Here is a 22,849-nt window from a genome sequence, read left to right on the forward strand (position 1 = left end):
TACGTAGTCCTCTAAATAAAATCAGAATAAAGTTCAACAGATCCGTAATGCGCTGCTCGACAAAAAATGTCTTTTTTTAGCATAAGAATGAGGATAATCGTTTCTTTAGTTTTTGGGGCGCTGAATACGTTTCTTTTTTTAATACAATTTAAATTGTATACAAATAGTATGGGTTCTCTCGATATTTTATTAAAATTCTTTTTACATATTCATTCACTGACACAATGTCAAATTTAATATTTAGCTATAACATAGCTATAACATACAAAGATAACAAAAGTTTTCTTCCCCCAATATCATTTACAAAAGTATAAAAAATGTCTGGCAGATACCTTAAAATAAGCAATGAGCAAATTTGCGAATATCACTAATTATCAATAATACTAGTAACATCACATCTGTAGAAGATTCCATTTTTGGAGTTCAATATGCAATTTATAAATATATTTTCTTGAGAAGAAATATCCTTTATATAAAAATATGTATAACACCAGAATCTTCCACATAACATAGTGTAAAACTTATGGACGAATAAAGTAATGAAAGGAATTTGCGCATGTTTCCATTTTCACATTTGAAAAACGGCGTATTCGTCTGAGTCAGTATTAAATATTAAAAATATAATATGCCGGATAAAACCTGAGTAGGAGGAGTCAATTGTAATTTATTACAAATATGATTGACTACTATTTCTTATCCTTTGTCTTAGAATAGCATCTTATACTTCATGCTTTTTCAAATGAATAAAAATGACACTTATCGCGTTTCATTACATTCTTATAACCGTGATTTTCGGTTATTACAATAATATTCAAACATTACAATGATAATATTTATGCTACCACGTATAACATTGCTGTTAATAAGATACAGTTCATCGAATGTAGCAGCGATATGATATCACATACATGTATGCAGTGTTTCAAAATTACCGGACGTTCTTTTCACAGATTCTGTAGATCACTCTAAGACGAAAACTCTTATGCAAAAATGTTGAGGGGCCTTTGATTATAGAAGTATTCAAAGGTTGAGGCTAATCTAATAGTTGTTAAATGGATTTCATGCAAAAATGTCAAGGCTATAATAGTTTTTAAATGGGAAGCACTTAAATTTTAAATATAAACGCTTTAAATATAAATATAAAAATTTATATTTAAAGCGTTTATATTTAAAATTTTTATATTTAATTCTATAAATCCCGTAACCCTTTGGACCAACGGCTTAACGTCTCTGTCCGAAAGACCCCAGTTTGCTCCGCACAAGGGCCTGAATCTTGCACGGAGGGGCGCAGCTTTCGGAAAAAAATTCCACGGCTCTAGTGGACTCGAACCTGGTTCCTCAGATTACGAGTCTGGCGCTCTACCACTAGACCACACTGCCGCCCTCGTTGACCATTGAATTTGTGAAAATTTATACGCGTTTAAATACGTCACACAGTACTAAAGCGCCAAATTAATTAGTCAACTTTAAGTGCTTCCCATTTAAAAACTATTATAGCCTCGATATTTTCGCATAGTTTTTTGCCTTAGAATATTCCACAGAATCTGTCAGTGAAAGAACGTAATTTTTGGACACCCTGTACACCCTAATATGTATTCTAAGTTACCTCGTAGGCTTAAGATTTTTTATCTTAATTCTACTAATCACAACCGTTGACTTATAATCATTATAAACATTACACTTGTCACTTATATACGGTTGGCTTAATGTATATATTTATATCTATTTCAGAAGGTCGTATAAACTCTACATTGAGCGTCTTCTATCATTGGCAAGCAGCGTGATTTGTATTTGACTATATCCCTCTTTCATATCAAGTGCTCTAAAAGTGCAAAATGTTATTTTGAAATTTATTTTGCATCCTGAAGGTATCACACATCAATTAATTGCAAAATGAACTGTCTAGATCGACAATTATTAAAGTAAACAAAGTTTCCAAGAATCCCAGAAATGTTTACAACAACATGTATGTATAAAAATATTAAAAGATTTAAATTTTTCTTGTAATAAGTCAAAAAATATTGGTAGAATATACTACGTATATAAACGACGTCATAAAGATGTCTGAACAAGTGTCCAAACATTTTCAAAATTAATTAATTTTCACATTGTTGGAATTCTGAAAAAAAAAAAAAGTATTTACACACATCTTCATATTTACCTATTCTTCTCCACTTGTTGCAGAGACAATCTGTCTCTTTTCTTTAGATACTTAATTATACTTGTGTAACATGACACTCTGTTACCGTTTTCAGAAGAAACGGCAGAACATGTAATGAGCATTTCTTTTTTCGATGCACCTTCAGAATTTAACAATATCCCATAAGAATAACTTGGCGGTGTTCCATAATAAGTAATCTGTAATAAATATGATTTTTTATTTGTGACAAGTAGAAAAATACTTCGATGTGATAGACATTTACATAGATCCGTTGAATTATAATAATACTGGCACACGCACCACACACACACACACACACACACACAGTCAATAGGGAGCTTTCAAATGACGATATGTCTCTTTCTCAGTACAATTCCAAGGAAAAAAATTATTTGAACTTTTGCACAGATATTATATAAGAGTCTATGGAATTATTGTTCTACAAATATAGTATTACATATAGCATAGATAAGCATAGATGTATATAAGTAGACTGCGTGTTCATAGGCAACATTGAACGACATATAATCTGATCAGATATTTTCTCACACAATATACTGGATAAGGACGATGTAAGGAAAATATGAGAATGAGAGAGAAAAAGAAATCCACATTTCTTTAAAAGCAAAAAAGTAACTTTTTGTATAAACTACTCTTCTCTTTCTGTCCACCAACTACACAGACCGATAAGGAAAGCATCTAATTCATTATTGTATTCTTTTTTATACTGTCTTAACGGGAGCATGCAGTTTATCCATATAAATCTGTATAAAGCTATGCATATAATCTAAGCTTATAAGTAACGAAATTTTGATGAGAAATGTATAAAGCGTTTACTATGCATTGAGAATGAAAAGAGACACATCGTGCCCACTGCCCTCTCTTGGCATAAACTTTGATATATTATATAAGGACATATATGGCTAATACTCTTATAATATCTTCCCAATATTATAATTCAATAAATAGGTCTCTACCTGTACAGAGATCATATATAAACCATTTATGGCAACTTCGATCGCCATATTACCCTCCACCAAATGAAACTTTGTGAACTCATATTGATGGTTGTCATGTTCGCTTTTAACCCAAGGCCCGATATTATAGCTACCTAAAAAAAAAGAGAAATAATTTTTTATTTTTAAGATGCAATGTGCAACACGAATATCTCGTATTTATAATATTCACACATATATAAGAAATAGTTCAATAAGTGTGATATAAAGACCCTCGAAATAAAAATGTAAGTAGAAAGGGCTGTAAGGGTCACAACGCGGATCACGGTGCGTTCAGATATAAATGTGATTTATTCCTCGAATTACAAAATTCCAAACGTTTCGGCTCCTGTCCGAGCCATCCTCAGTGGTATAATATTAATATCAAAAATATATATTTTCCCTTAACATGGTGAGTTTACTGTTTCAATTTGACAGAAACTTAGTGAGACTAAAAGGTCCAAATCAGTTAGTCTATATTTTTGATATTAATATTATACCACTGAGGATGGCTCGGACAGGAGCCGAAACGTTTGGAATTTTGTAATTCGAGGAATAAATCACATTTATATCTGAACGCACCGTGATCCGCGTTGTGACTTGTGACCCTTACAGCCCTTTCTACTTGTATTTAGAAATAGTTTAGTTGTTGAATTCTATATATATATATATGAGCTCAAAAAACACTAGAATCATGAGATTTTGTTCTTGAATAAAGAACTATACTAACCCAGACATTCAAATCTGTTGAAAACAGATCTATTTCCAGAATTTTTATTACAAAATTCGTCGGCAAAATGCCAATAAAAACGTAACAGAATTTGTCAGTGGAATATAATAGTAGACTAACGTAACAATTTAAAGAATACATTCCGTTTAAATGGTTACAAAACGACAGATTATGCTCGATTCTGCCGACGATCTGCTGGCAATCTGCCGTCAGATTAGATCAGCAGATTGCCGGAAGAATACAAGTTTAACGTATAGGCGATTGGCACCAATTTGTCGTAATATTCTCTTTGAATCTGCTATCAATGCTTTCATACTGCTTTAACATTTTGTTTACCTGTAGGAGTACGTGTTAGATTAAAATCTAGTGTGTCCATTTCACCTTTGAACGTAGCTACTAATGGTAGTAATGGTTCTGTAAGATAAATTGAAATTATTTCTCGGCGGTAGTTCCTTTCGTTTTCAGATAAATTGCATTGAGTTAACTCAGCGTTAATCGATTAAGCAAAATCGATTAACCGGCACAACAGTAATTCATAATTCAGTTTGTTCGTTCGATCGCGAATGAAAAATATTAAAATTAATATTGATAAAGAAAATATACTCGATCTGTGATTGTGTTTGTGCCCTCTTCTGTTCTGTCGTCGTTTTTCACCTTTTTTCTCACTCCGTCGCCGTGTTCTATTTTTTCCCTCGCTTTGTCGTTTTTCACCTTCCTCCACGCTCTGACGTTGCTTTTCGCTTTCCTCCCTACGCCGTGTTTCATTCTTTTCCTCGCTCTGTCGTTTTTCAGTATCTCTTACCATTCTTCGCAATCTTATCATATGCGGTTCATCCCATACGTCACGGTTCAATTCGTGATCGCTGCTTATTTCACCCTCCGTCGTTACATAATTTTTCATTTCAAAACGCGGGAAATTTCGCTTGTTGTTGAAATCCAAGAACAACATTTTTATCAATTTACTTATCAATCTCTTTGATCTCTTTGAAAGATTACTCGCATTTCTTTTAATTGTATTCTTTTTATAATATGTTGATCTACTGACATTTCTTTCAATTGCATTATTTTCATGAGATATCAATTGATCCGAAACTGTCTGATTGTAAGGCATTAACGTAACAGTGTCGGTACGTCCATCATCTCTTACTTTTATTTGATTGGAGTGCTCGAAGGTAAAAAGGTTAACAGAATCGTTATAATCTGTTGCTCGCTGGAATCGATTTAACTCTTCAACACGATTATTTTGATTGCCTTTGTCTTGACACATCAACATGAGGGATTCCACCTGAAATATGAAAGAGATAAAAATATTGTGTTAAATACTGAATGTTTTACGCTTTCTCATGATAATAAAAATTCTACTGCAAACGTATAAAACTCACTGGACAATATATTAAACTATTAAAGAGACATTAAAAATTACTGCATTAACCCTAGTAAAAAAATTTTTTTAAACTTTTTCACACAATTTTTCAAATAAATTAAAATATTTTTTAGATTCTGTACATATTAGAACTTTACTTTTCAGAAATACTGAGAAAGTCTATATCTTTACTAGAATTCTTTATATATGTAAATTCTGAAATATTCTAAGATTTCCCGTTCTATAATTTCTGAAAAAGACTTATATTTGAAGATGTTTAACCCTCGAAAGCTACACTGAAACAAAGTCTCAGGGATCCCAACGAAATTTGGAACTACGTTTAGAACTATCATTTATATTTTTTAATCGTGTATTTTTTGGTAATAATTTTTTTTTTACAAATTCTGAGATTGCCACCATAATTCTCAGAAAATTTACGAACGATTGAAATAAAAAAAACAATACGTTAATTGTTTCGAAAGTTAAAAGTAAAAAATGTTCTCCAGATGTAAGTGTAACTTACACGTGGGCAAAAAATAAGCGTGGCCTACGAGGGTTAAGCTATTTCTTTTTAATCTTTGTCAATTTAAAATATAAAAAATTCTTAAAAATCTTATGAGGTATAAGATTTTCTTTCAGGAAAGCCATCGTTTTTTAAGAATATATGTGCGCTTTCGAAAGAAAAGGATAAAAGTTGGAAATTACATATAAAGATGACGTTAAATACTTTTTTACGTCCACGATTTGTTATCTGATACATGATTATGCGCACTAACGCGATCGCTAAGTAGAGCAGGCTGCAAAATAATTCGTACACGTAATATTCGTCGTATGCACATTTCGCACGATAAAAGGAGTGGATGATTAATTTTCAGAGCATGTCACAATATCGCACTATCGTGCTTATTCAGAATCGTTAGGTTTCAGACGCGTTCCATTTACGTAGTAAACATGTTGTAGGTGACACAGAAGCATCTATAGAGACAAAGAGATGAAAGGCTGACAATTTTCGACGCAAGGAACACCCGAAAGCGTCTCTTATTACTGAAATAAATGTTTCTCACCTGCATTCGTAACTCTTGCAGTTGTAGCGATATTATCGCTGATACGCCCATCAATAAAACAAATGATGTGATAATTGAAACGTAGAAAAGCTTGGAGAAAAGTTCGGGAACCTTCACGTTGATATTCAGGTTCAAATTTTTAGGATCCGTGTTAATCTTTTCTGCATTGTTTACTGACGGGGAGACGTTTATTAATGTCATCTTTCCCTCAATCGTCTAATCCCTTTTAAATCATGCAGAAATCTCCTTATCGATTACTCAGGAATTACATTAAGACAGGTCTGAAATATATTCAAATGCAAAGTTATGCTAACAATTAATCGACGACTAATTAATTTCTTATCTTTCAATATAATTCTAATTTCTTACGCGTATAAAAAAATTCTTAGAAGAAATGACATGAACTATATACATATACGGCATTGTATAGATTATAATGTAATTATATAATATAATATAATTATTTTTAATATTTTTAATATTTATAATGCAAGGCGATATTAGACAGCCAAATCTATTAAAAACGGATCGAAATAGTGATAAATTTTGTTGACTAAAAGGCTGATGCGTTTGGGGTTTGCGTTTATCTGCAATGCGGATGGAATTTATTTTAAAATTTTATAAACCAATTATATTTCTCTTCTCTTCTTCTCTTGAAGAGTAATGCTGCATGATATACAATATATTCGCAGATGCGGAAGAATGTTTTATGACCAATCATTCTTTTTTTATTCTTTGGGAGAATAAAGTAGTTAAACTAGTTAAACCTCCAATTAATTATGTTAAGGAAAAAATATAATTTTTAAGTATTAGATAAATCTTACCGTCGAGTACTATTAAAGCATTCGACACTACTATTATTATTCAATAATTAATAAATAATTTGTCGTACGTTTATTAAACACATACTTGTATTGATGCCTATACCTGCTTTTCTAAATAAAGACTAAGCCCAAAGAAAAGCTTCTAAGAATATGCCTAATCAGAAACGAACCCTAGTTTTCCTTTTTCTTTTCGAGGAAAAAAAAACAATTTTTCACTTTGAGACATTCTAGGACACTTCTGTTTGTCATTTCGCAGGTATACTGCTATTGCTTTATATTTAGTGTAGTACCTCGGAAAGAAAATCTGTTATTTATTTCAATAGAACCAAAGATCTTTTAAAGAAAAGGAAAAAAATCGAAATAGGAGGAAATTCAAATAAATGCAAAAACATGTGATATTTTGTCCTATCGCAGTACACGTTCTTGTAAGAACTTATCTATACTCGTATTCAAATTTTAATTGCTTTTTGTTGTTATTTAATTCCAGAAAGCCTTTTTTACGTTCTATAATTTCGGAATTATAAAATTAATTAAGAACATATAAAATTTCTTAATAATTGAGTCTCAGAGGAAAAAATAAATAATAATATATCCCTCGGTTAATTTTAAGAGTATTTAAATAAAATATTAATTTAATCTTAGTTTCAAAAATATGTAATATTAAAATTTCAAAAATATTATGTTAATGAAATGTTAACGAAAATATATTAAATTGACATATAGTAAAATGAGATACAACAGAGGTGTGTGAATTGTGATTGGTGTTGAATTGTATTTAATCATCAGATCCACTATAAGACGCGATCGCAGATTATTTTTCCTGACCCCAACGCCACGTGTAGATCTTACTCTACGAAACTCTACCGGCTGAGTTTACGACGTTCATTGATAAGCGACGCACGGACATGATTATGCTACTCGGAAACACAGCTGCAACTCGATGTCGCGAACAGGTAGCTCGGATGTTCAAGGGTGTGAGGGACTGTTATCAGAACTCGCTTGGGACGCTCAGCTCGGTAGCAAGCGACACCATGAGGAACGCGTTGCTCGCCGAGAGCTGCGTGACACGCTTCCCCCGCTATATTCCCGCCATAAACAACTACATCTCATTATATGTCAAGATTAGACCATAATTAGAGACAGTTTACCCGTCTCTTGTATACGTTACTAAAATACGTATACAATTTATTTAAAAAAATATATATTTTGATAAGTTCAGGTATCGAAATAATTTCTACAAATTCTGAAATATTCCCTATGTGTAACACCACGTGTTTCATGTTCACGACTTAATAATTACTTAACAATTAATAATAAGTATTATATGACTGTATGAAATGAGAATAATAATTTTTTTACTAAATCTCACACCAGTTTTATTAAAAAATAATTGTTGTTTAATCATTACCATTCCCTAGAAAATGTTCAAGTTATTGACAATTTGTGTTTTTTTAACTAAAAATACACGTGAAATTTTTTTTAATTTAACAAATTATGAAAGAGGAACTACTATTTGTCACGATGTGAAAATTATTTCTTTGAAAGAGTCGAGATTTTTTATTTATTCAGTCCGTTAATTATGCAAAAAATTCCTATGCAAATCTTGAGAGTTAGAAAAACAGGAAGCATAATTTAATGGTTTAACTCGAGAACTTGAGAAACTTTAACAATTAGAACAAATTTAACTCGAGAACTTAAGAATCTCAATGATTAAAACAAATGCAAGTGACATGTGTACTTACCTGAAGGACATTCCAGCTTTATTTTGTGGATCATCGATCAGCAGGTATCAGATCCCTCGGAGCCGACCCGCCCGAATGAGAGACGCGCCAGATCTTTTGTTTACTTGTGTCCCTCGCAAAGTTGGGTGACGCTCACGCATGCGTGGCAAAACAACCGCTAGCAGACGCTATTGAAATTTCAGTCGCGTACATATTTTATTTTAATAAGGAGTATCGTCAGACCTTTCATCGAAAAGAAATAAAAATTATAATTTTAACGGTAGGAAATCTCTTATATGGAGTATATATATCACAATTTATGGATAGAGAAACGATCAAATTTATTAGTTCGTTGCGTTTAACTGGCTTATCACAAGAACTATACACATTTAACGCAAGGATTAGAGAAAGTACACGGAAAATTTTCCTAGTGTTTAAATAAATAATATAAATTATTATAGACTATATAAATTATACATATTTTGTAATTTTAAATATTAATTCAATAAATAGTTTGCAGATAATAATTTGCAGGGCACATTATGTGTAAAAATTAATGTATATAAAATTACACACAATACTAATATATAATGTTAGCTAAACATATATATATACCTATGCTTAATATAATATTTAATATGTACAAATGGTATTAAATAATACATAAATAATTTATACGATCAAGAAGCACTCTCTGAGCAGCATCAGAGCACGAGTCTGTGTGCTCGATCACGTGGTCAATGACGTTTTTACGCATGCGCGCCCATTGCACGGACTGTTGTGAGATTTCTCCCACAATCTTCCAACACTGATAAATCTTCCGATCTTCCGTTATCTTAGCGATGCGATGACAACGCCACACTATAGTCAATGAAACATTATCACCTCAAGCTTACCAATACTCGCTAATTTCGTGAGATATATATATATACTGATCACTTTTATGAATAATATATATAATTTATGTTTTTTATAATAATATAAAAAGATATATATGTATAATTTTATATGTGTAACGTGTAACATTAAATTATTTTTTTAAATAATAGAATTATAAAAAAAATTTTTGAAAATAATTTTTTGCCAGAAAATTTATATAATAAAAGTTTAAAAATTAATTTTTTAAATATCTTTCATAACTGTAAAATCTGTTCTCTTTTTAATAGGGTAATGTATTTATTTTATTGCAGTTTAAATTTGTAAGGTATTTTATGACAAATTTAATAATAGCGTAATTTTCGTTGATATACGTATTCAATTTAGAAAAATAAAACTGTCATTAGAAACATTTAAAAAAGATAATTTCACACTTTCGTTTGAATCATTATATAGACCTTCTTAAACAAAATAATTTTTATCTAAAATCTTTTTACTTTATTCTTAAAAAAAAAATAATTGAGTGTATATACTTAAATCAAACACAATATATATTATAATTTAAATAACAATATACATATATATACATAAATTATACATATATACACAATTTATATACAATAATACATGTATATAATACTATTTTACTATTTTATATTGTATGTATAATTATATATTATTGTATATATTCTGAAGATGGACAGATCTATCCAAAATATTGTGTTTACAATATACCTGACCTAAAAATACTAAACGAGAGAGAAAATATCGAATTATCTCCTATTCTTATCTGCGAATTTGCCCCGAAATTCCTATCACAGAATATCATAAAATAAATTTAAAAAAGAAAACAACATTCTTACCTTTTTTCTTTCCGTTTCTACGATATGTAACTCAAAGAATATTGCAAAAAATTATATTAAACATCGATTTTATTGGTTTGTCATATCGATTAAGGCATGAGTTTTGAAAAATGGGAATTTTATAAGCACGGACCACGCGTGATTCTGTTTCTTAAGTGGTCGATTTGTAGTCGGCAGGTACCGGATTCGATATCGCGACCCTCATTCCATATATATCTCAAGTCATAACAGGCTGTTTCAAAGAGTTAAAAGATTTCAGATGAAAGAGATCTTAAACCGTTTCTGCAACAATGGAGCTTATACATGTTAGATAAAAGTAACAGCAACTTTATCTTAAGTCTTAAATTACAGGCTTTAATTGTTTACAACATTTCACACGTTGAAATTTTTGTCAATTGACGACAATCTTTTGTTACCTATTATCTCCATATTCGAACCGCTCAACGCCTGACTGGCCAAGTGTAATTATCACAAGTCAAAATACAATCCTGGCAATCGTCAGTATCATCGCAGATTTCTGTCCTTCTTTTTCTCTCTCCTTCCACCCCTATATCTTTCCTTTCTCTCTATTTTTCTTTTTCTTCTGAGAATGCGTTCACTACTTTTCCGAAGATGATCGATTGTAATCGGTACGGCAAAGAGAATTCGAACGATAATCACAAGAGCCCCACCCAGAACCAAGTTTCCATATTGGTCATTTGTCGTCTCCAAGAAAAGCAAAAAATAGAAATTATAAATGGGGTTATCTTTTATTTGTTTCGTTTTCTGTATCAATCAGTATTATTAGACTCATATTTTTTATATTTTCTCCGCTTTTGTTTAGTGGATTTAGATAAACTGTCAATTTTTCAGTGTTGAACATTCTACTAAATATCATTACAGATAAATAAAAATAAACAAATAAATAAATATAGTATAACTAGACATTGTATATTTGTTTCTTCCTCACGTATAGTAAACTTCATCATAGCTTCTGCAAGGAGGCATTTTATCACGTTTTTATACTTAAAGTCTCGAACACTCACGTAAGTCCCGTTATTAATACCGTGTCAGAAAAAATTCTACAATGGCAATACTAATTAGTCATCATGCGATGCTCCGAACACGTATTAAGGCTCCTGTTTCCTCAGTAACCATATCAAATTATGACGTCAAAGAAATGAATTCTTTTCTCAGAATATATTTCGAAATAATATTATCATATACGTAACGCTCCGTTTATTGATAGAATATTTTATTGATGAAATATATCACAAATTTTCTTGTTCACATTATTTTCCAGTAGGAAATTTAATGTGTGTCCCATATTCTAAAAACTATCACAGGGAAAATAACTATTTATTAAACCAACAAAATGAAAATAGAGTTTTCAGTGTATTTTGCCAATTTATTATATCATCCATCGAGCATGCATGGTGGAATAAAAAAAATATTATTTTATGTTGATAAAAAGATTTATATTATTTTTTCGTACTGTCTCTTTGCACCTTAATATGGTTACATTGATAAAAGAGGCGTCTTAAATTACTTGTTTAATTATTCAAAATATATTTCACATGTTATCCCACACAGCATACATATGAAAAAGAGGTCCAGAAAATATCTCGAAGATATATTTAGGAGATATCGGATATCTTCGGGACATCTTCTGAACGTCTTTTTGATATGCTTGCTGTGTGGGATTAGAGCGTATGAGTGAGAAACAAAAAGATTTTTCCATCTTTCTTTCCCCGGGTAACGGGGATATAGTTAACCCTAGACAGACTCACTTATTTTTCTCATACGTGAATGACTCACTGGGGTAATACGTTACCCCAAACTTGTACCGCGTGTATAATATTTCCAGAATGTTCTTAGAAAACTTTATAATAGATAATTTTGTTTGTTGTTTAATAGGGAAGACGAGAGTAGTCATCAATTTGCGGTAGTAAAAAAAAACAGTAAAAAAATTTCGAAAAACAAAACAAAGAACCAAAAATTTGGCTGAAATGATGCGAATTTGAATTTTGCGTGGGGTAACGTATTACCCCAGTGAGTCTGTCTAGGGTTAAATATGAGGCTATAGCTATTCTGTTAAAAGAAAGCTTAAATTTATCAAAAATGCAGTATAAATTGTATCTAAAGAGTCCGCAGTATGCATTTATAGAAATAACTGCGGTGGTGGGGAAAATATAGATGATAACGACGATTAGATGCAATTACGTTTCGTTACTGCCGCACGCTTATTAGATGACCGCCGGTTAGTCATGGGATTTCCAAGTTAATATTATCCGATATTAAGTACTCGAATATGTCGCGAATGTCGCGATGTCTGCAGTGAAGATAATTATCATTCTTTTGCCTACTGGAAAAAATTAGTTTGGCCAGATGTTCAATTATTCAAATATTGTTTAATCAAATATTGGTTTATCTGCACAAACGTCGTTACTAGTATCCGCTTGTATTGATTAACGCGCAGTATATAAATGTGACAGTTTGATAGAGCTGCAACAATCAACAATAACAAAACGCACCGGTCACGTTTGGCTCACGAGAGTAGCATTAGAGAGTTCTAAGAAGCTTGTATTTTATCGTCTTAATTTACCCTGCGGTAAGCCGCGACTACTAAGTTTTAAGTGCAGACGCTTGCGTGTGATGTCATGCCTGAATTATTTAATTTTTCAGTACAATGAACACAAAAGACAGACAGCCATGTATGTTCCAGGAAAGATTCTTTCACCGTGTAGTTTTATTATGATGTCACTGAATACCGAAGAAGAAAAAGAGAAAAGATTTTACATTTGGTGATCTATAAATCTATTTTTTAGTATAAATTTTTGACAAAATTAACTTTATTAACTAATTGAGATATTTAATATTCAAAATGAAGAAGAGAAGAAGAAAGGAAAAGATACATTTATAATTAAATATAAAAAAATGATGTAATTATGGTAATATTACTCAATGAGACACATAATTCTGTTTGCTTTGACAAGCGTTAATTAATATGGATAACCTTTAGAGTAAAAGTTATTTAAAATTAAATCTATTGAGAGAAAATCAGATACAAAATTTTCAAGACAAAAGGACAAAAAGTCTCTCTTTATTCTGAAAATTGAAAAGCTCCTCCCTGTTTTGAAAATTTTTTTATCTGATTTGTTTTTCTTTAACTGACTCAAATAGTCTCTGCTTAACCCTATACAATATATCTAATTATGTTAAAAATATTATTACGCGAGTAGCTATATCACAACTCGCAGTTGCATCTGCATTTTTCATGTTTATTATTATTAACTCGAGCAGAGTAAGCGTAACTGGAGGCCTGTAGACGTGGTCAGTGCGAAGTTCTTAATTGCGGCCGTCATTGTCTTTATTTCCTCACCTTGCCGTCACTCGGTTCGTCTTGCGCATTCACTTATATTCTCTCTTATACTTTTTTGCATCTTCATCTTTTGTTCTTTCTTCAAGCTTCATTTTATTGCATTTGCAGTTCAATAGTATTTTGTAACATACTTTTTTCCTTATAAATCCCTAGAAAAACTTATTAGGGCAAATAAAACACATATACCGTGTATATTATTATTACACCCGTTAGTTTTCTATGAAAATACGTCATCAACATATGTATACAAGTTCATTTAAGTTAAACGCCGCGATAAATATATACATATCTACAGCGTATCGTGCCGACTGACAAAAGATGAAGGCATCGCGGTGATAAACACGTATGTGCTTCATTCTGTTCTTCAGTATGCTTGTGTCGATCGTAGGCGACGGATGTACATTGTCGTGCACGCGTTCCTCTGAACTCGCATGCTCCGGATATATTAATAACAAGAGACGAAACACGCTATTTTAAACGAAAATAAATTTTATCTTACGACAGAAATTATTTTTTATTAATCCCGAAAAGTGAATTCTAATTCGCGTTCTACGTTAATCATTGAAATTTACAAAAAGTGAAGTTTATAGAATGCGTGTGTGAAACGAGAAGAACGTATTGAATTAATGGGCCAAAGTGTAATTTAAATTGATAAAATGTGTTAATTATAATATAATAAAAATTCTGGTGGTTGTGTTCGAAAGTTAAATTATAAAGCAAGGATTACCCAGATCAAGATGAAGTACGTTTCTTTCGAAATATTGATAAAAGATCGATAAATAACATTTCATATATTTATTGATAAGATTTTAAAACTTAAAATTATATTAAACTGATTTAGGAAACCGCGTAATTAGCTATTAAGTGAATTAATGAAATTTTTAATATTATTGAAATAGAAAGATTTGAATTAGAAAGAAATAGAACGAATTTTAAGTAAAAAATCATTAACAGAGATAAATTCAAGATATTGCTTAACAAACTGATTATAAAATAAATTTTTGCTGCTTTCATGTTACACTTATTCAACAAAAATCATGTAGCGTGCAGATAAAAATCTTTATTTGATAGAAAGTGACCTGATTAAATTAGATTTTGTCAGATAAAAATAAAAATTAGATTAGGTTATCAATTTCATTTCAAATATACCAAAATCTTAATCAAATGTATGTTTTATTGTCTAAATTTATTGAATTCTCTCTATATAGAGATTGATACATTTAAGAGTTTTTTCGGAACTAAATCGAGGTTTCCTCTTGACATTTCTATTTTGATTTCAAAATAAAACGTAATCTGCTCCATGTATCCACTCTCTTACCGCAGGACAGGAGTGCGGAAAAATGATGGGACTCGGAGACAAAAGAGCGAAAGAGAAAGAGTGAGGATAGAGAAGGTCTTCTTATAGTTCTCTGCCTTCAGGGGGGAAAAAAACTCGCCGGACAGGTTTTAAAGCGGGACAGGACCGGTGTGGGATATTTAACGTCTCCGTACATCGTAAATCTTCGAAAATGTACAATTAGGTGAACCGCGTCTATTCCGCGAATGCGGAAAGGCTTCTCACGGTTTTCTTTCGGTACTTTTTTTCCCACGGCTGTAACCGATCGATTCAGACAGAATCTTTACCCTTTTACGCGTTACGTCACATCGCAACGCAGAATAAGCGCGGTCACTCGGAGCACAAAACAAAAGACAGAAGTCACATCTCGGCGCTATTATTTCCTATCTGAGTCCAATTGGCTGAAATAGCATCCTCTGCGATGATTAAAGTGTTTATTCATACAAACGTGCCGTATCACATCGATAACAAGACAAGATCTTGTCAATTGACCGTAATAAAACTCCGATTATTAGAATATCGTTTAGTTAAATCAGGCATACGCTCTCTTTGAGACTGTAGACACAATACTTTTTAGAACACATATATATAAATTCGCAATATATAAATTTAAATAAATATAAAACAGATAAGCATTATCCGAATTTAAATACATGAACGTGTGACATGTAACTCAATTGTTTTAGTTAAATTAACGATATTTTGAGGAAGAGCAGTGATTATAGGAATGGTTAAAAATGATTCACATTGAGTATAATTTGACACGAATTATACGAATTTAACAGTGTAATGTAATCTTTAGATTGCTAGTCTTTAGTAAAAGAAGATGAATTCTCTATAGAGTGGAAGCATCGATGAACTAGAGAGCAAAAGAATTCGACATGTACCTCTTACGAACAGGATGGTTTCCTGACGTGTCGTAAAACTGACGCGAGATGAATTGTACTCTTCACACATCTCGTTCGGCCAAATCACAAAGATGCATATGAACATATAAATCGTCGAATTTTCTCGTCGAATTTTCATAAAGAGTAATAATTCTCGCGCCGAGAGAATCGTTCGACTTCCGCGATGACGTCCATGCTGTCCGGGGAGGAGAGCAACGCGGCGAGGATGAAACAAAAGCTGATGAGGGACGCGCCTGCGAAGGAGGAGACGAGGTCTTTCCTCAACTTCTCGCGGGAGAACCTGAGCATCTCGCACTCCGACCTCGAGCAGGGCTTCAACCGATCGCGGCTCCTGAGACCGAGCAGGACCACGATCCTGAGCGTGGCCGCCCTTCTGGCCGTCGTTCTCTGCCTCGGCCTTCAGAGCTGGAAACTGTTGTCGAACACGCGCGAAATCGAGCAGCTGAGAAGAGACGTTGATATCCTGAAGCATCGGTTTCTGGAGCAGGACCTCATGAACGAGTTGAAGGCCTTCGAGGAACAGGTAGGTATACCTTCGGCAAGTGAAGCGCGTTGGCTCGTTTGACCGCTGAATCCTTCCTCTCTCGTCATTCGGGAGAAGAAAGAGCAAATTACGTTTCTTTTTGTCCTATTCGCGAATTTAGCCAATGATTGTCGCGACGTGCGCCGGCACGAGAAAATTTAAGTAATGAACGAGCCATTGAACTCTCCATTTTATATGTGAATCCTTACGTATATATATATACGTATATATAGACGTGACTTATCTCTCCGTCCTTTACTTCGATCCATCCTTCCTATATAATAACCTTGTTTTTTTAATTAAAGAAAAATAAACAGAGTTGGATTAGCGATTTTCTATAAGATCGGTGGCTTTCGCATTTCGAATAAAATATAAATGCAAAGCGCCTCGAATTATTTTGATTTTAATAACAGATCTAAAGTTAGATTTTTTTTACTAATTGTGAAGCGAAACAGATAGTTAAGAAACAAGTTTCTCTCGAAACATCACTTATTGGCCGATACTGAAGAAATGCATTGAAATCTTAATTATATGACCAAAGGGGAAAGCACATAACGGGTTTATTGGACAATTCTTTCAAATTGTAAAACAGGAAAGAAAAGAAATCGAGGTTGTGCTTACTGGTCGCAGAAATATCGCGTTAATATTTAATTAGTATTGGAGTAAGGCTCTCTATATGAATTGAAATATTTTTCAGAAATATTGAAAAAGTCATCTTTTCTAGAATCTTTTATATATGTAAATTCTGAAATATATATATATTCTGAGATTTCTCTTATATTCTATTCCGAAGAATTTCCGAAGAAAACTTATAAAATGTGTAGAGAAGTTTAAGATAGAATCTTTATAAATTTAAAATATGAAAAACTCTTAAAAGAGAAATTAAAATAAATAACTGAAATAAGAATAAAAAAGTATGAGAATTTCCTAATTATTTATTATTTAGTAATAACTCAATATTCGATTCCACTTATTGCACCGATAATAAAAGTTTGATTGATTCACGAGACGCTTTGACTGTATACACAAATACATAATTAAATTATTATATGTATATATTATATATTAGATATAGGAAAATTTGCGCAGTTGAAGTTGCTTCAGTCAATAACAAAATTTCTATCTTTATCGGGATTCCCCATTACACAGACACACAAAGCATTGTTCATGCCGCTTTTAGACGCAGCAATTAATTTAATTGTCTTCCAAAAGGAAACCATACCACAATTGCTTATTATTGATACATTTCCTCGTATCGGACGTACGTCACTAATGGACAATACCGATTTAACTATACGTGATCATAATTGCATCGCTCGCGACGGAAAATTTTTGTTACACACAGACCCTGAGAACCTCGTGAAACATTTTTACATGCGAATTCACAACGCGTTGCAGCTATACGCCGAAGAGTCTACCGAGGATAATGATCCAGGCGAGGCGGACATTGATAACGCCGATTACGACTCTAATTACGACGATGATGGTTCCGCATCGCACGACTATTCCGGCGACTACCACACTCCGTTGACTTACGGCGCCAGGTCGTCGGATTTCCTCGACGTTACGACCACGTCGATACCGATACCCACGTCCCCGGACCCCGGCGCCAATGAGGACATGGTCAAGCTGCTGGCAGCCTTGCGCAAGGTCGAAGCAAAGCACTTCGAGAGGAACGTACGAGAGAATCACAAGTGAGATATTGGCAATGTATAGTAGCATTTTGTAATAAAACAGGTTGATTGAACGAAGAAGAAAAAAGGGTAGATTTGTAGTTTTTGGATCTAAGACTTTTCTACAAGTCCGATATTAACCAATCGCGTTTAATTACGTTTATTGCACGCAGAAGTATCGAGCGGGAGCGTCCTAAGGGAGAACACAAGAGGCAATCGAGTCACGAAGAGAAGACGAGCGACGCAAACAGCACCAGTCACAAATCCGATGTCGTCGTCAGGGAGGCCACGAGTTTGGGATACGTCAAAGAGAGTGTCAAATCGAAGCGATCCGTGAATGATGGTTTGACTGACAACCCCATGAGAGACGCAACGAACGAAAGGCGACGTAATAACGGAAGAATCGTTATATCCAGAACGCGTTCTTATGCGAGCGGCGAGAGCGACGTGAACGACAATCCTGGGACGGAATCACCGTAAGTACAGGTGACCCAGCAAACACAAAGTAAAATGCAACTTGTGTGCAAATTAGAATTTCCAACTCAATACTGTAAATGCAATATAACACATGTGTTATTTGTTGAGTAGAAAATTCTAACTTGCATGTTACTCGATGCTTGCTGGGGACCCTCGAATAATACGGTAAAAAAATCTTACTTTTTAAAAGTTTTTTTGAATAATTCCCTAAAACCAAATTTATATTATTAGGGATTATATTGCCCAATTTTATATGGATCTGGAGTCTTGAATATATTGTACGGTTTTCAATAACACGGAACCAATTAATCATGTTAGTCGAGGTATTTACGCATGAGCAGATAAAACGTGAGCAATCTTTCGTTCAAATGCCGGCTGAGCGTGACAAAATTTTAACGGGGGATATTGAAAATTCGAGAAATCTCTTAACAAATTCCTTTCAACCTTATTAAGCTGACTGGCTTTAATAAGCTGAATTCTTAGAAGTGTATGACAATCGTCAAGATTAAATTAGACCAATTGAACCTTCAAGAAATAGATAGAGAGACCGATGTAAAATTTGACATTTTTGATCAAAGGACTCCACACAATTTTTATGAAAAATGAGTGACGTTAACTTTTGATCAACATCACAATAAAATAACGAAGCCAATTTTGCCAAAAGCCATTTTTTTGTAAGAATTACGCGGAGTTCTTTATTTATCCTGTGTTAAGTCGACCGTTTTCTGCGACAGACATCCCCCGAAAAAGTATCACGCTCTGGAGACGATTCCCTCGGCGCGTCGTGACCGAAACGAGGAGACCACTCAGCCTGACAGTTATGGGAGCGATAGCACGGAAATTGCAGACAACAGAAGAATCAGCTGGCGAAGTCGCGACGTCTCGGGCAACAGAACCGAGATTCGCCGGCCCGTTCAGGTGGGTAGTAATTGTAGGGGGTCGCGTCGCACACGGTAGATAAGAGCCGAGCATGAAATTCTTCACGGTGCACGAGTGAACAACACAGAGCGTTGTGATTGAATTAGAACCACGAAGTGGCTGCACGGGAATATCGCCGGAGATTGACTCGAAGACATTTGCGTGCACCACGGCAGGTTTACGCGATCCACTACGGGGCGGACAGCAGCCTCTTCTCGACGCAGGACGAGCACACCGGCAACGGCAGGGCGCGGCACTACAACGGCGTCTTCAGGGCATGGCAGCCGAGCGAGTGGGTCGCCGATCTCGGCATGAGCAGGCACTTCACGCTCGCCGGCGACGGCAAGCTCACCGTGCACGAGCCGGGATTGTATCTGGTGTACGCGCAGATCCACTATCTGGACGAGCACGACGAGAACGGCTTCCACATGCTGGTGAACGGCAAGCCTATTCTGCAGTGCATGGTAAGGATGAAAATGTAACGCTGAGAAAGGTACTTGTTGCACTGTTAAATATTAAAGAACGAAATTTAATCCAGTACCTTGAGTTAAATAACATTTTGTTATTTTTATCTACCATGTATGTCGAAATTTATTATTTTTACTCCATTGATTTAGTTAAATTAACATTGTTTTAGTTCAATTAACATATTGTGTAGGAGCAGTGGCGTCCTACAAGATTAAAAATAACAGTGTAGTTGTAATGCGATAAAAATTGGCATAAACATATATCGAATGCTGTACACTTAACAAGAGGTACAGAAATACAAAATAACAAATACAATTTTCAGGTGTACAGCCCGGGTATGGGACACAAGAGCCGCTCGTGTTTCTCAGCCCAAGTGACCGTTCTTCAGGCAGGCGATCACTTAATCCTGAAAGATATCGGATCAGCGAGATACACTCTTTTCCAGCATGATAAAAGTTTCTTCGGCTTAGTAAAAATTGGTGAACCCAGACAGCAACAGAGACATCCACCGACACGCCAGTAATTTTAAACGCTGTAGAATTATCAGCGCTAAAAAAGTGATATGCGATTTGTAGTCATTGATTTCCTCTATCTTTAAAAGTTATCTGTGAATTCACACAATTTGTAATATAATACATCTAATGTAATATAATACACTTGCGGGTCATACTGTTTCTTATTGTTAGTATAAATTTGTTTTGTAGGCTGCATGATCTTTACTGTAGGATTTTTTTATATTTTACTATTACGTTAATTATACTTGCTACGAATTGCCACAAATATGTTTAATTCATATTAAAGGTATTATAAAGTATTATATACGTATATACGACAGGCACTATAGGTATAAAATATTTATATATAAGAAAAAATAAAAAATATATTTTCTGCTTTATATATGTACATATAAAAACGAAATTTTCGTAAATTATACCAATCAAATCCAGAACCTTTCTGTAACTTTCTTATTAAAATATTCTATAAGACTTATAAAAATAAACTGCTTTTAAATATATCACTTATTTTATTATAAAATAATAATATATTTTTAACAGATTTATTAAAATTAAAATATTATTTTATTGAAATATTGTTACAAGACTTATAATAGTAAACCAGTTTTTAAAAGCAACACATTTTATTGTAACTCATTTCTTTAACACAATATAACTTTGAGCGAGGACTTTCAATCGGGATCAAGTCTCCCGGTGTATTCATCAAATCAACAATGAAATTCGGTCTCATAAGCTTGATTGGGTAGATTATCGATCGACAATCTTTGGAGAGAGATATTTTTTCCTCAAATAATCCTCCTTTATTTATTGAATCTTCCATCTGCAAGACACGCATTGAATTATTAATATGTAATCTATTAAAAGAAGCAACTTTAACGCAAGTGATACACATATTACTTGGGGTATGGCTATCTCGATCCACGAGACACCATACTCTCCGCGTACGAGAGCTGCTGGAAGGCATATCCTATCGGCTATCGCTTTGAAGAGCAAAGCTCGCTCGAGATAAGAGCCTACGCGAAGTTGCCCGAGCGGAATCACGCTCGTTTCCAAGCATTCTTTGATCTGCTTCAAATGAACCTCAAGCTGCCGGTCGATACATCCAGTTGCCGTTGAATCGACACCGGACATTTGACGCGCCACGAACCGAGCTAACATCTTTGCGCGCGAGGAAACATACTGGATATTCATCGATCCAACATCTGTTTTTCTCTCTTTTGATCTGCATAAGAGATTGCTTGTTACGTAGAAATAGTAAATGAGATATACAAATTGTCATTTCAAATAAGATTTTTGAAAATTCTACTAACACATCTTTTGGTTCCGTTGCTAAAAGAATACTTTTAAAGAGTTCTACGTATTCGACAAAATGTGAATCACATTGCAACCGACCGAATTTTGAGTCAACCCACGCATTTATGTCTTCTGCAAATAAAGACATTTTTTTTTTAAGATAATCCCTTTTTTACTAGCTTTCTACATTACTTGTACAAAACATAAAGTCTTATTACTTTCGAAAGTCTCGTTTTGTAAAGTGCTCGACCTTGGTAATCGTTCGTAGTTTACTACATAAATGGGCTCTAAGGGACAAAATTTAAATCGGAAGACGTCATCCAATATGGGAAATCTAGAACAGATAGTTATGGAAACAATACAAACGGTAATGTGTCAATTTCGATTAGATTGGATTGATCATACAACTTTTATTATTAAAAAGTGAAAAATATATGTACGGGCATACGTTGGTTCTTGAGACATAAAATCCATCCTGAGTAAGATCGTGTAGAGACAAACGTCCCGTGAGAGCAAATTTGACCGGTAAATGCGATTTAAGAAGAAACTCGATGCAAGTGTCCCATAAAGGAATCACTCTTGAGAATAAACGATTATTCAACATGCTGCAGAATATGAATTACATGATCGCTACGAGAACTCAATATAATAATTTTCAATCGGTATATTTCGAAGTTTAACATTATTTCTCATGAAAGAAAGATATCTTTTCCCCAAAAAACGTTATAAAACTGCAAGAGAAAGCGTCGAACTTACTGTGAAAGGTACTTATTTTCTACG

General features: G+C 33.6%; 3 protein-coding genes across 10 annotated transcripts; 1 reads left to right on the plus strand and 2 right to left on the minus strand.

Annotated features, from left to right (window-relative positions):
* Positions 1–173: 173 nt before the first annotated feature.
* Positions 174–8,965, minus strand: LOC139821643 (uncharacterized). Its single transcript, XM_071792845.1, has 7 exons — positions 8,880–8,965; positions 6,314–6,594; positions 4,490–5,171; positions 4,223–4,300; positions 3,139–3,272; positions 2,162–2,358; positions 174–1,822 (listed from the first exon to the last, which is right to left on the minus strand). The coding sequence occupies exons 2-7, from the start codon at positions 6,512–6,514 to the stop codon at positions 1,747–1,749; spliced, it is 1,368 nt and encodes a 455-aa protein (XP_071648946.1). The 5' UTR covers positions 6,515–6,594; positions 8,880–8,965; the 3' UTR covers positions 174–1,746.
* A 5,343-nt stretch (positions 8,966–14,308) lies between these two features.
* Positions 14,309–21,156, plus strand: Egr (TNF superfamily member 12 eiger). Of its 7 annotated transcripts, none has more exons than XM_071793107.1 (7): positions 14,309–14,700; positions 16,136–16,725; positions 18,124–18,419; positions 18,575–18,874; positions 19,610–19,793; positions 19,901–20,257; positions 20,584–21,156. In XM_071793107.1, the coding sequence occupies exons 2-7, from the start codon at positions 16,366–16,368 to the stop codon at positions 20,782–20,784; spliced, it is 1,698 nt and encodes a 565-aa protein (XP_071649208.1). In that variant the 5' UTR covers positions 14,309–14,700; positions 16,136–16,365; the 3' UTR covers positions 20,785–21,156. The 7 variants fall into 7 exon arrangements, with proteins under 7 accessions (XP_071649208.1, XP_071649204.1, XP_071649205.1 ...); XM_071793103.1 differs by having other exon boundaries at positions 14,310–14,700; positions 16,097–16,725; positions 18,572–18,874; XM_071793104.1 differs by having other exon boundaries at positions 14,310–14,700; positions 16,105–16,725; positions 18,572–18,874.
* On the minus strand, positions 21,063–22,823 carry LOC139821785 (armadillo repeat-containing protein 3). 2 transcript variants are annotated; one of them, XM_071793111.1, is made up of 5 exons: positions 22,518–22,823; positions 22,288–22,403; positions 22,087–22,201; positions 21,674–21,998; positions 21,063–21,596 (listed from the first exon to the last, which is right to left on the minus strand). In XM_071793111.1, the coding sequence occupies exons 1-5, from the start codon at positions 22,541–22,543 to the stop codon at positions 21,384–21,386; spliced, it is 795 nt and encodes a 264-aa protein (XP_071649212.1). In that variant the 5' UTR covers positions 22,544–22,823; the 3' UTR covers positions 21,063–21,383. The 2 variants fall into 2 exon arrangements, with proteins under 2 accessions (XP_071649212.1, XP_071649211.1); XM_071793110.1 differs by having other exon boundaries at positions 22,510–22,823.
* Between the last annotated feature and the right edge of the window lie 26 nt (positions 22,824–22,849).

Source organism: Temnothorax longispinosus, chromosome 11 (genome assembly GCF_030848805.1).
Source record: "Temnothorax longispinosus isolate EJ_2023e chromosome 11, Tlon_JGU_v1, whole genome shotgun sequence".
NCBI classification, from domain to species: Eukaryota; Metazoa; Arthropoda; class Insecta; order Hymenoptera; family Formicidae; genus Temnothorax; species Temnothorax longispinosus.